The 14836-nt window shown below is 43.2% G+C and overlaps 1 protein-coding gene across 1 annotated transcript in view; it reads right to left on the bottom strand.

The window, feature by feature from the left end:
• Positions 1 to 4987: 4987 nt before the first annotated feature.
• LOC145404629 (uncharacterized) overlaps positions 4988 to 14836 on the bottom strand; it is a 42748-nt gene continuing 32899 nt past the window's right edge. The window contains exons 2-8 of the mRNA XM_080276151.1: positions 9137 to 9216; positions 8186 to 8319; positions 7226 to 7348; positions 6538 to 6732; positions 6081 to 6182; positions 5324 to 5482; positions 4988 to 5152 (exon numbers count right to left, since the gene is read on the bottom strand). Of these exons, the coding sequence (XP_080132277.1) occupies positions 4988 to 5152; positions 5324 to 5482; positions 6081 to 6182; positions 6538 to 6732; positions 7226 to 7348; positions 8186 to 8319; positions 9137 to 9216 (958 nt within the window). The remainder of the gene's footprint in view (positions 5153 to 5323; positions 5483 to 6080; positions 6183 to 6537; positions 6733 to 7225; positions 7349 to 8185; positions 8320 to 9136; positions 9217 to 14836) is intronic.

Here is a 14836-nt window from a genome sequence, read left to right on the forward strand (position 1 = left end):
AGGGGTGGGGAATGGTACAGGAGTGTTAATGCTAAGTAGGGTAAGGTATAAACAGGAAGGGTGGGGATGGGACGGCGACAGGGTAACGGCTGAGATTGGGTAAGGGCAAGTAGGAATGAAGATGACTAGAGAAAAAGGTTAAGGACGGGAAACAATAAAAAGAGGAAGAAAGGAAGGCAAGATCAAATGTTGGGAGGTATGCAAATAGTGGAGCAAAGACGGAGGCCTGGAGGACACGCAAGGAACACCTCAACTGCAAGAGTACGGTAGGGTCAGAAAGTTCCCGCCCAAATGTAAGCAAAGCCACGTGTATGCTGGGACACGTAAACAAAACCACGCACTGGAGCGTAGGGACGATATGTAAACATAAACCCCTGTAGGTTGGGGAATGTAAAGAGAACCACGTGCATATAAGGAGTATATGTAAACAGAACCACTTGTATGTCAGACGCTATATAAGCAGAACCTTGTGTGTCCAAGAACGATATGTAAACAGAACCACGTGTATGCACAGACGACATGCAAACAATCACATGTATGAAAGAACAGTATATAAACAATCACATGTATGACGAGACAGCATCAAAACAACACCCTGTGCATGCAAGAATCACATGTATGCATAGCCGCGTGATTGCAGGGGTGGCGGTAATTAGGAAGCTTGCCAACACATTCCCGGGCTCTGGTGTTCACAGTATTGTGGCAGTGAGAGAACGTGACTGTGAGGGTGTAGTATCAGTGTGTGTTTTGGAGTCGTTCCACTCGCAACAGTTCTCAATTAACTTTTGAATTAGGCATCAAGCAAAAGATAAAAAAAAAAAAAGGTAAATTCCTACACCCGTTATCCTCATTATCAGATTCAGACAGACAGTAAATAAAAAACACAATATTGCAGACACCTGATTGCACGTTTCCTTTATTACTGACTTCAAGTTTCCCGTTTTCACCACACGAGAAGGACTAAACATTCAATTAACTCGCTAAATGACCCCTCCTCTTCTTTTACACCTCATACAAGCATAAGTGACCTGTTCTTACAAAAAAAAAAAAAAAGGTCGTATACTCTGGCTCTGGAGAAGACGTAATGCCACAATCTCACCACAAACAGCCATAATCCCACCACACACTACAATCATCTCAGCACAAACTCTACAATCCCACCACACACCACAATCTCACCACACACAGCTACAATCTCACCACATACTACCACAATCTCACCACATACCACCACAAACTCACCATGCAGTCACAATCTCACCACACACCACCATAATTCTACCACAATTTCATCACACAGCCATAAACCCACCACACACAGCCATCCCAACACTCAGCCAAGATCTCACCATAAACCATCATCTCACCACACACCACCACACTTCCACCTCACCACACACACCACAGTCAACCCTCAACCTAGCACTAACGAAACGCTGACCGTGTTACATAAGGCAGAGCGACGCAGAGATATTAAATAAGGGATAGGGAGCTGGGGCGTTTACTCCATGTTTTTTTTTTTTTTTTTTTTTAAGTACCGTTTTCTTCCTCCTTCACAGCCAGAGGGGCAACAATGGTGAAGGACGCCGAGGTGGATTGTGTTGTCCTTGTGTGTGACGTGCCTGTTAATTTATTATTCGAGTCTAGATCTCACAGAATAGTTTAGTTGGTTATATCATTTCCTATAACAAACGGACACAAAGGACCAAGAGATGATGCTGTTTCGGCAAAATAAGGTCTTTTTTTTAGTCTGTCATGAAAGTACTTAACTCCTGAAAATCAACCACAACGTACGGACGACCTTCATTGAACTTCCCCACTCCCAAAGGTCTCGCAAATGCTGAATAAAAACGCTGGGCGATATATATATATATTATAATACGAATAAAAACCTCCAGCTAAAGGGATCATAATGTCGGAGAATCAGCTTTACCAAATCTGTGTGTGTGTGTGTGTGTGTGTGTGTGTGTGTGTGTGTGTGTGTGTGTGTGATAATGGCAAGGACAGAGGGAGGGGTGAACTCAACCATACTCAACATGTCTGTCCTTGATGTGTGACTGTTGAGGGTTCGTCTGGGAACACTACCTACCTCACCACACATCACCATCCACCTCACCACACATCACTCGCCTCACCACACATCACCACTCACCTCACCACACATCTGTCGTCACCTTCACAAATGCCACTCACAAGCTGCCACTGATCTTGCTTTACATCACCACATATCACCAGTTATCTTACAAATACATCACCACAAAACATCTTAAATCTTCCCAGCCACCGCATCAGTCACATCACCAAACAAGACCATCTACTCACACAACACCACTTATCACACCACACAATGCCACTCTACACCACTTACCAAAAATACCTACCACTCACATAATACCACATCACACCACACACTTGCTAAACCAGTCACAGATACCACTCATACTACACCACGCACATACACCAATACCCACACAGTCCCCGGATGCTAGATATATCTCCCACGTGTATATCTGCTCACAGGTGTATAAAGTATGCATTGAGGTGATGGTTTTGCTTTCCTAGTTTTTTTTTGTTTAATCCTAGTTCCTCGAAAGGCAGTACTGGGAATAAGGTTAAGATGCTGAAGGTATGATATAAGAGGAGAGATGTGTGTATAACTTCAGAGGCCAAATACTATAAGTGGATGAAAAGTGGCATGCACCCTTGTGGAAGAAATGATGATGATGATGAGAGAGGTGTGTGTGTGTGTGTGTGTGTGTGTGTGTGTGTGTGTGTGTGTGTGTGTGTGTGTGTGTGTGTGTGTGTGTGTGTGTGTGTGTTAAACAGGTAAGAAGGGGAAGACAGGAGAGGCATAATGGATATACCCGGTAATCAACAGTACTTAGCTTTAGCTCCTTAGAACACAAATAACATTATATACACACGGACACATCCTTAGTTCGATAAGAGTATATAAACTGCCACAAGAACAAGCCAAATATCTTAAAAGAAGAAAAAAAAACTATACCATACACCAATACTAACAAACTTCTTTCTTTTTTACCTCACAACCTCTTCTCGTTGACCAACCTCCTGTCTGTCTTCCTTCCATTCCTTTGATGATAATAATAATAATATTAATGATAATAATAATATAATAATAATAATAGTAATAATAGAATAATAATAACAGGTGGAAGACGAGGGGAGGAAAGGGAGAGTGACAAAGGTATAGGGCCAATGTCTAATATCATTTATCTTTCATTTAACCGAAAGTACTTTTTGTTCGTACTGCCTCCTATGACACTACCACTTAAGGGAAATAGTGGGGGGAAGCAGTGGGAAAGGGGAGGCGGAAGGAAAGGGGGGAAGAATTGGGGGAGGAGGGGAACAGGAAGTGCAGCCAGTCCAGTGTCGTGTTTGGTTATCGGTGGTAAACAAGACCCTTCCCTCTCCGCCTCTCTTCCATGATCCTCTTCCCCTACCTCCATTCCCCTCCCCTCCCTCTCCCCCTTTATTTTCTCTTCTACATGTTCCTCTCTTCCCCTTCCTCCCCCCCTCCATGATCCGCTTCCAGTGCCTCCATTCGCCTCTCCCTCTCCCCACTTTTCTCTTTCCTTTTCTACATGTTCCTCTTTTCCCCTCTACACCCCCCATTTCCCCTCTCCTTCCCCTTCTGCACATCCTTATCTTCTCCCACCCTCCTCCATATCCTGTTTCCTCATTCTATCTCCTCCCCATCTCCTTCTCCCCATTCCTGTCATTATTCCCTGTCCAGCTCTCACTAACTCCCCTTCCCTTCTCCTGTATGCCTCCCTTCCCCCACTATTTTATGCATCTCCCCTCACCTTTCCTGCTTCTCCTTCTCCATCTCCAACCTCCCTTCCCCCCTTCTCCTTCCCCTTTCTAACTAAAACCTTCCATCCCCATTTCAACTTTCCTTTCCAATTCTTTTCACCACCTACCCTCCTCACCTCTTCCTCCATACCCTCCTTTCCCACTTTATCCCCTTCGCTCTTTCTCTTCCTCTATGATTCCCCTCCCTCTCTCCTTCATATCCCTGCCTCTCCTCCCCCCAGTCCTCATTATGCTGCAGTTACGTGGAGGAACTTGTCTATTTATCAGTCTGGATGTAGTTTTGAGCTAGTTTTTGTTTTATGACCTTTCTACTCTTCTCTGTTTTTATATTTCGTCTCGTCTCGTCCCCCCTCTCTCTCTCTCTCTCTCTCTCACACACACACACACACACACACACACACACACACACACACACACACACCGATCGTACACCCTCCCCCTCCCCCAAATAAAGTAAGCACAGAAAAGGTTCCAAGTTTACTTTTCTCCTTCCGATTTAGGCAGCAAAATAGCTTCCCGGTGGAGTCTGTGATAATCCGTGCTGTGTCCGTGTGTCTGTGCATAGACATCGCGGGTGACTGGTGCAGGCCTTGTAGTTTCACCCCCTGTTGCGTAGGAAGAGGCTGAGAATAAGAGATTAAATGCTGATGTAGTTTCTTAAGAGTCGACAATGACAATGTTAAGTTTTTTTTTTCTTTTTTTTTGTCACCGTGTCGATATTTAGGGGAAGATGGGATGGGAAGGAGTGACTACGGATATGTTTTTTCAATATGTCAACTTTTTTTTTTTAACCCTTTGCCGGTAGAACTTCCCAATGTCCTGAAAAAAAATCGACTATAACAACTTAAATGTCTAGCAAAAGCTGAATGTTGCGTAGGTCCTTTACTATCCTATAATTTCCATCACCTCTTTTAATTTTTTATTTTCTACTATTATTACACCACCACCACCACCACCACAACCACTACTACTACTGCTGCTACTACTATTACTACTACTACTATAGAACATTAACGATACCACTTTTCTCAGTGCACTAGTACCATGCAAATGGTAAGCATCACATTACTACTACTACCATCATTACTACTACTACTACTACTACTACCGTACTAGTACTCCTGCACCTACCACTCATCTCCATCTACCATTACCGGGCTGGTGCAGAGGTCAGCATGACGTTAGAGTACTGGGAGCCTCGTTTGATTAGAATGATGTCCTCTCCAGTCCTGGCCACCTCTTCGTATCCCTTTCCACTGATCTCCCGGGATACGCGGTCCAAGTCATTCTCTCTCTTCCACTCCACGCACAGCACCTAAACAGGAAAGAAAATACATTACGGTGAGTCAGTTAACCTTACACTTTACACACAGGACTCCAATAAAAACCAAAATAATGCTCATCTATTCGTTCCGTTCTCTTTCGCTTCACACAACACTGATTAAGAGTGAAGTGGTTATTGCAAGCGTATTAAATGAACTCCCACCTGCACGTTGAATCGCTGCAGGTCCAGGTGTCCCAGGATGGCCATCTCTGCCCCCTCAACGTCTAGCACAAGCAGGTCCACCCACGACACGCCAAGAGCCAGGAGGAGGGACTGAAGAGGTACACACTGAACCAACTGGAACCACGAACTGCCAACCAACTGTAGAAATAAATAAAATAAATCATTATCATTACCATTATTTTGACCATCACCATCATTATTATTATTCTGACCATCATCGTCATTACTACTATTTTGACCATCATCATTATCTTCACCACCACCACTTGCACCATCACCAAGAGCCTGATTTTCCATTTTTTCTTTCTCTCTTCTCTTCTATCCTCAAACCCCAATCATTCCCTCTCATCTCTCCTCTTATTTTACCACTGCGTCCGTTCTCTTGCTCTCTCCACGTTAATTTTTCTTCAACTCCTCTCATCTTCCTTTATCTTCTCCCTACGTCTCTTTTCTTTCATTCTTCTTGTTCTTTCTCTTTATTACCTCTACACCCCATCTCTCACTTCTCTCATCTCGTCCTCTCCCTCTCCTTTGACCTCCATTCTTATTCCCTCTCCTCTTTCCTTTTCTATTACTTTTACGTCTCTTCTTCCCTCTCCTATTTGTGTCCTCTCTGTCTGTCTGTTTGTCTGTCTGTCTGTCTATCGCTCGTTAAATTTCTTTCCCCTCCTCCCTTCCCCTCTTCACTCCTGCCCCTCCCACTTCTTTCCATCTCCTATCCCTCTTCTGCACTCACTCTATCACTGGCAAACTTCACCAATCCATGCATAGCCCTCATCTTGAACCCCAGAGGTGTAGCCAGTGGTCCAGAGTAGTGGGGCAGCTGGTTGAACATCTCCTGCAAAGACAAAGGGTGTAGTATGGACAGAATTAAGATGCACATTATATACAGTATCTTTCATGTAATTTCCCCTTAAGGACCGTAATATCCACCAAAGTTTAATCTGAGGTTAAGACGAATTATTTTATTCTGAACAGAAGTTAAAGATGACCTTCATGAATCACTTACGTACCATGACTATTTTTATTATCGTGTAGCTTAGGCGTTATACAATTTACGAAAGGCGTTATGTACTGAAGAGGTTATCAGCTCCCATTACAATGACTCAGATTCATTTTATTTTTGGTAACAGATATTTTACTCACCTGTCCGAATTACAGGTAAAAACTTTTCTTTCCACCCGCCATCTCACCTTGGAGGGGTACGGGTGAGGGGCGAGACAGACTTGCGCCATCCAAGCCTTCCTGTGTTTGTCCCTAAGTGCAGTGAAGGCCACCGCATCAGCCTCCACCAGCAAGCCACTCCACCCCTGCTCCACCTCCAGCCACAGGGTATTCGACATGCCCTCACCGTCTAGCGCCCCCGCCTCCACGAAGAAGCCATTGGTCTGTGTGTTGGGATGTTGGGTTGGGTTGGATTGGGTTAGGTATGGTAACGACAGATTGGGTTAGGCTTGGTTCGCGTCGGTTGGATCAGGTTCGGTTAGCTTAAGGTGGGTTGTGTTGTGATAGGTAGGAAGTTATCCAGGGCTAGAAGTTAGATTATTTAAGGTCTGACTATATTTAGGTCAGGAATGAACCTCCCGATCCATGGTCTTCGCCCTTCGTGACGTAGGGCATTACAGAAAAAAAAAAAAAATCCAGTCACTTCTTCAGGATTCAAATTCATGGGCACAGCACTTCTCTTAACCTTATATACACCACTAGATGACGCATGCACAACTGTCCTTGAAAAATGATATGACATTTTTCATAAGAGGAGATTGAACTGAATCTAAATATTCTATTCTTTCCCCCTCCCCCCAAAACACACACACACACACACACACACACAAATTATCCCACCATCTCTCTCTCTCTCTCTCTCTCTCTCTCTCTCACCTTGTTCTTAAAGATGGTCCTCAGTGTGGTGTTGTAGAAGGCTTCACTCCTCTCCACCTTAAGATTGGCCGTGTTGCTTGACCCTAGTAAGTTGTATGGCATGGTGGACGGGGGGATCAGCACCTGCAAGAGAAGAGAAGAGAAGAGAAGAGAAGAGGAGAGAGAGAGAGAGAGAGAGAGAGAGAGAGAGAGAGAGAGAGAGAGAGAGATCTATTTCAGTCACTACAACTACTACTACTTTTAATACTATTACAACAACAATTACTACTACTGTTACTATTGATACAACACCTACTATATCAACAACAACTACTACTACTACTATTACTACTACTACTACTACCAACACCAGGAGCACTATCATCACTAATTATATCGTTATACACCAAACTGTCTGATTCAAGCTTTCAGAGTTGTTGTTGCTATACCAGACGATTCATTTTATACTTCTCAGTGCATCTTAATTGTAGTAGTTGTGGTAATTGCAACCCCAGGCTCTTCTGAAATGTGAACCCAGTGGACTGCAGGTTACAGCTACCCTTCTCCTGCAGTCCACTACTCCTTTCGGGGGACAGGGAATTAAATGAAGGACGTTTGCGTACCCAAGCAGCTGAACCACCGGGTTATATCTGTGCCAACACATGAAAGGGGTCCCTCTGCAGCACCGCACCTTAACTAACATCTCCAGCTCGAAAAGTGTCCCCTGACCTACATTAAGCCGCCAGGAGCTAGCAATGATATAAATAATACAGGTAGGGTATCGTATTGGTAAGGTTAATAGCCACACCTATGACCCATTGATTATCCTGTCATTACCTGTGCAGCAAATACGATCATGTCTCTGTATATGCTAAAATAATTCTTAAGAAACCTAACTGCTTCTTGTTTTATATGGAAATGTTTGAGTTTATAAAGACCCCCAGCTCTACCAACACCCAACCCGTGACTATGGACCCCTACCTGTTCCCTTATGTACGTCAATAACTCCGGGTCGTCGGGCGGCATAGGTCCTTGAAGGGAACGTTGTAAGAATTCTGGAGGGGAGGAGAGTTTCACGATGATGTTGATGATGATGATGAAGATGATGGAGGTGACTAATTACGTGTACAAGCATTATCATCATCATCATAAACCTATTTCTCACTTGCAAAATTTTAAGGTAGGCTAGAAATACTCATAGTAATAATTTGACATCAGCCTATGATAATTACCAAACGAACACACACACACACACACACACACACACACACACACACACACACACACACACACACACACACAAATCGTTCTGGCACAAATTTAATCGAATGAGGTAAAGACTCTCTCTCTCTCTCTCTCTCATGGATGGATGGTATTAATTCCTTCAGCACGACGACAACCAACTCTTTTTTTTTGCAACCATCTGCTGATTTCATTCAACCTAGGAAGGGACTCTTGGAGCAACATTCAATAAAACTGTTTTTAATATTCTTACACGATGCCTCCTGTAAACTGCGTAAAATCGCTGTTCGTAAGTCAAAAAAAAAAAAAAAATCATCATGCTAAAGGGCTATGGAGAGCGACAACTTCACACTTAAGTAGGGCATGTTCGTCCACCTCCTCGCTGACTCACAACACCAAAGAAAAAATACAAGGCCTCTCTCGGCTTAAAGATATTAGCCAGCAGAGGAAAGTGACAAGCAGAAGAGGAAAAATATACGGTGAACTTCCGTTTCCCATTACAAATCAAACATGACTTAAACGCGAGAGAGAGAGAGAGAGAGAGAGAGAGAGAGAGAGAGAGAGAGAGAGAGAGAGAGAGAGAGAGAGAGAGAGAGAGAGAGAGAGAGATTTAAAACCTTTATTACAGTACATACCGCTGTAAGCAGGCTTGTGTGTGGCGATGACAGTGATGGTGATGAGAGTGAGTACCAGCACGCCCACACCCACCCGCCCACACACCGTCAAGCCCACACCCACCACACGCCCACACCACACCCGCCCACTGACACCTGATGTCGTGGAGGAAGATAGGTGTAGTATATTACCTCACCCCCTTCACTGCAACCAGGACACCCACACGACACCCACCCACACATCCACACCACACCCACCCACACAACACATCCACACCACACCCACCCACACAACACATCCACACCACACCCACCCACACAACACATCCACACCACACAACATCATATTCACACTCAACCTCCCACATCACTACATCCACATCCACCTTATCACACCTACACCCATTCACACCTGACGTGGAGGTGGAGGGGGTTAAGACAGGTGTAATGCAGATCGCAAGGTGCTACACGGTAAATTAAAGGTAACATCCAATCCCATAACCCCATCGGAGAGTAAGGACCCGCGTCTAGGCCCATACGGTCCGGAATATATGAGGACAGGTGACCAATCTACCTGGGTCCCTCCTTAACATCTTTTTCTAGGCGATTTATTTTGTTTACTGCACCTTACTGTCCTCTTCTATGCTATAAAATCCTTCCAATATTGCAGGTAACCGATCTATGGACAAAGGCTTGTATTCTCGTTGGTTAAGGAAGCTCCCTAACACTTTTTCGTACCCGATTTAATTTATTTACTGCATCTTACTGCCCTCTTCTGTGCTGTTAATCCTTTCAATATCGCCATAGTCTGCATAAATAACGTACCAGAGGATATTACCCAGACATATTCAAAAATAAATCGCTAAGCAAAAGGTATTAGGGAATCTCCTTAAGACACGAGAATACAGGCACTGGTGTCGTTACCTATGAAGGAAAAAACTGTATTACCCTCTGAATCGAACGAAAATACATTATCTGTTTACTTAGCCTGATTATACCTTATCATTATCTTGTATCTCATTTATATTGCTTTTATATGGACACAGATGGCATTACTAGCATTCAAGAAGGCAATACGAAGTAATACAGAGAATAAATCGCTATGGATGAGGTGTTACGAAATCTACCAAAGCCACTCAGCGGATGGTTTGTTCGAGGCCTCCAGGATGTCTTTGGCTGAGGACGGAAGGTGTGTGTGTGTGTGTGTGTGTGTGTGTGTGTGTGTGTGTGTGTGTGTGTGTGTGTGTGTGTGTGTGTGTGTGAGAGAGAGAGAGGGGGGGCTTTGTATTCTTTCCGCCCGCCATTAACTTTATCGCTTGTCACTCAGCGTCAATGGATCTTAACTGATAAACTTGATCACTAGGGTTACTATGCAAACTTACAAAAACTGGTGGGTCCTTCAACAACATTATTTTCAAAGTTGGGTAAAGAAAAAGGTCATGATAACGAAGATGAAACAGTTCCTTCTCTATAAAACAGTATACAATAAAAAGAAAAAAACGGTAATGTCAGAATATATGCAACGATTTACGAATACACACACACACACACACACACACACACACACACACACAGGATTTTGCATTTATAAAGAAATATTACCATCTTTATTGACTTGCTTGATATGATAAAAAAAATATCAGTTGGAGAACGCTTTTGAAAATGACATGCAGGGGATAAACCATACGCGTGACCACAACTCTGACGGTGAGGTTATCGAAATATTTCACCGCAAACACACTTAAACAATGGTAATATAGACTTCACTCCCATTTTTTATATATATTGTTTTCCATGATACGAAGATACAAAGAGATCCACAACTTAAAAAAAAAAAATGTAGATTAAAACTGGATTTCTTATACAGGCTACATATTTATTTTTCACATCAGGGCAGTTCCTTATCTCTACACGTAAAACCCAACTCTCATTCATACACCTGAGACCACCTGAGATCAGTGTTATCTAATCCAGGCTCTCCTTAACACTGATTAGTACACATCACCTTACTGGCAAGACCGAAGCAAACTTACATCATCCTCACCGTCCTCCTCCTCCTCCCCCTCTTCCTCATCATCATCATCACCACCACCCTATTACACACTAAAGTATTAATTATATGGGGTGGGTTGAATCCAGGAATAGTAACATCTTAGAGATTAATGAATGAATTAGTGCGTTTATGGTGAGGATACACTCTTAAAGAACATCTAACTCCGCTATTTCCTTCCCTCCCCCATCTCCCTACTTCACCTTCCATCCTCTCTCCATCCTCCCAACCTCCCCTCCCTCTCCCCCACTTCTCCTCTCTCTCTCTCTCTCTCTCTCTCTCTCTCTCCTTACATGGTCCCTCTCCACTCGTATCTAAAGAGGGTCCAAGTAAGGCAGAAAGTGTTGTGTCACCTGAATAAGCAGCAACTTTCCCACAATGCTGATGTTTCGTTTTGAACAGCTGACGGCACTGTGAAATCCACACACACACACACACACACACACACACACACACACACACACATACACACACACACACACACACATACACACACACACACACACACACACACACACGTCACCTACCATCTCTTAGTCGCCCTCTGGCCATCTGGAGACGCCCTTGTGGTGACCTGGGTGAAGGAGACGCTGAAGGGAGGTAAGGTCACGGGGCTTGAGGGACAATGAAGGTGACTGACTGAAGGTGATTAAGAAGATACAGCGGTGACTATGACTGAGCGAAAATGAGGCGCTAGCAGTGAGAGGGAGTGACTGGCGTAGAAAATGAGGAGGTGGTGGTGATAATGACCCTATGGGCGAAAATGAGGAGCTAGCGATGATGAACTGTGCATATGTGGCGCTACTGGAGTGAATGGGAAGTGATCATGAATAAGCAAGGATAAAAAATGAAGGCACACATGTGAGTGGGATATTTTACAGTGAAAATGAACGAACAGTGGAAAATTTAAAATACTATCCAGTGGTGAAATTGAGGATTATGTATTAGTTAACGACGATGAATAAGCAGATGGTGATCCTGCAAAGAACAGTGAAGCGGCAGATAACGATTAGATAATTACCAACGTAGCAACAAATGACGATGAATCAGCTGGTGACAATGATCTGAAAATAGCAGATGACGATGCACTATTACGCGACAAAGCTCTGGCAAACGACAAACACGAAGTAAGATAAAAACAAAAAGACGACGAGGATAATCAAGAAGAACCAGACGACAATTGAGCAGACGACGATAAACTAAAAGAAATAGTGGACGATTTTGCAGACGACAGAAAAAAATAGAATATACAGACGACGATTATTCAGCAGGCAAATGAAGATCTAGGCGACGAAAAAGTTGGCACTAATAACGAATCAAGCACCCTGGGAGGACGAAATGCGACTGCAGACGACGAAAGGGTGACGAGGAAGGGTGAGGGAGAGGAAACTGTAGGGCCTTAGGGTGTGTGTGCGTGTGTTTGTTTCTGTGTATGTGACGTGGCTGTGAGTGATTTGCGCCCTTATGCCTTCTCTCAAAAGCACACGCGCACACACTTTCCTGCTTGGAGTTTCCTTGTCCGGCCGGCACACACACACACACACACACACACACACACACACACACGAAACCATGCCTTTGTCGTTATATTAGCTCTTCTGAATGGGAGTTTACTGTCCTTATCATAGTATACACAATATTATAAATAGCATAACAGCCTAAAAGACTTGTCCGTGATTGAGTTGACCATTAATCCCTTCATTATGATTTTACCTCTTCCATTTTATTCTGGCTAACACAAGTCGATTTTGGTAATTTTTTGGATACGCCTGTCCAGCTAGATGCGTTGGAAACAATCTCCCTTTACCACCTTCTTTGAATTAAAAAAAAAAAAAAAAACAATCTCCCTTTACCTCTTCTTTGAATTAAAAAAAAAAAAACAATCTCCCTTTACCTCTTCTTTGAATAAAAAAAAATATATATATATTAATCTCCCCTTAGCAGTTTAAAATCGCCTGACGGTGTTAATTAAGGTAATGCCATCGCCGAAGAAAAAAAAAAAAAAAACGCTTTCTTTAATGTGTTGATTTGGAGATGAGGAAATACAATCATACTTTACAGAAAAATACATACTGCAGCATCTTGGAATACAATACACCTTAGTCCAGTCTGCGAACTTTGCTAACGTTAAACATTTTCTCTGCAACGCGGCCAGGCAGTTCTCTTTCTTTCTGTGTGGGTAACGCCTACAAATACCCATTTATTATGTATGTTTATCTTCTGTATTTGTTTTACTTTTTTACGTAATACTGTGTTCCCTTACTGTATAACTGTACTCACTACGATAATTTTTGTCCTATGTGAGCATCAGTATATATCTTTAATTTCTAGTACCCTTCCTGCTTGGCCTTCAGCAATACAGTTCTTCATAATTTCGGGACTTCTAATGAATGGTGAATAAAGAATCTAAATAATAAATAAACATTGCCCTTTTATACCCATTCCTATTTGTCCTTCAACGATAACACTCTCCAGAATGCTACGCCTTGAATGAAAAATGAGAGAGAGAGAGAGAGAGAGAGAGAGAGAGAGAGAGAGAGAGAGAGAGAGAGAGAGAGAGAGACCAATATTATCTTCAGTGGGACGACGTCTTTTCAAATTTTATTCTTTCAATCATAAGAAGATTATTTTCTGCTTAAAAGCGTGACCTAACTTATCTGTGTATCCATTAATCCCTTCCTTCCTATGACGTACGTTTTATTTTTAATCCTTACGACTTTCAGAGAGGCTTTCAGACAGCTTAAGAGAGATTCTGGGAATTGTAGGTGTTAGATATAGCCTTCCACACGAGATGCCTTTCCTCCTGCTGAATAAAACTCTATGGAAGTAGCCTGTCTGCGTTAAGTTTAAACGAGAAATAGGTGACGGGTGAGTATTCCATTTACGGTCTTTTTGTGAATGAATAAAATCGTCTGGCAGTAAAAATGACGCCACATGGGAGTGAAATGGTAAACAATACATATTCAACGTTGAACTTCACGCACGGTAATGACCTAAACCTCTTTCACTGACATTTTTTTTTGCAAGACAATTAGAGTAACAAGAGACGATGTGGTTCAGACGAGAGTGTCGACTTTCAAAAGGCTTCTAAGTCCATCGTCTTGCCATATCGTCACTAATGAAGTAAAGTACGGCGCATTTTGTCAGAGTTCACGCTAACTAACTAACACACTTCACGAGGTCAGAGAAAATAAGGCAGAAAATAACAGCCAAGCAAAAATCAAAATCGACGTTCTGTGTGTAACAATCTATTACTTCAGAAACAACGAATAGCTTTTACACACACACACACACACACACACACACACACACACACACACACACACACACACACACACACACAGGAGCTGAACACAATCCATCGTCCGTCACAGGTGTATGGGGGTCCTGTGAAGAACACTTGTCGCTCCTCATCCCCCACACATCTGGCACACACAATGCTCAGTGCGGGTGGAGGTTGCTGGGTGGAGGGCAGGAGAGGAGGAGGGAAGGAGAGAGAAGGAAGGACAGAACGACAGACAAAAGGAGGGAAGGACAGAGAGGGTAGGAGAGTGGAAGTGAAGGAGAGGGAGGTGTAGTGTGCGCATAGGGAAGGAAGGAAGGAGAAAGAAGGATATAAGGAGGAGGAAGGAAAGGTGTGAAGTGCAGAGAGGGAGGTATGGAGTGGTTCAAGACACCTGGGGAAGACAACTGACTAAACTGACAAAATTAAAACTGGCTCCTAAC

Source organism: Coenobita brevimanus, chromosome 64, assembly GCF_032717465.1.
Source record: "Coenobita brevimanus isolate Jiangsu-jjx chromosome 64, ASM3271746v2, whole genome shotgun sequence".
NCBI lineage: Eukaryota > Metazoa > Arthropoda > Malacostraca > Decapoda > Coenobitidae > Coenobita > Coenobita brevimanus.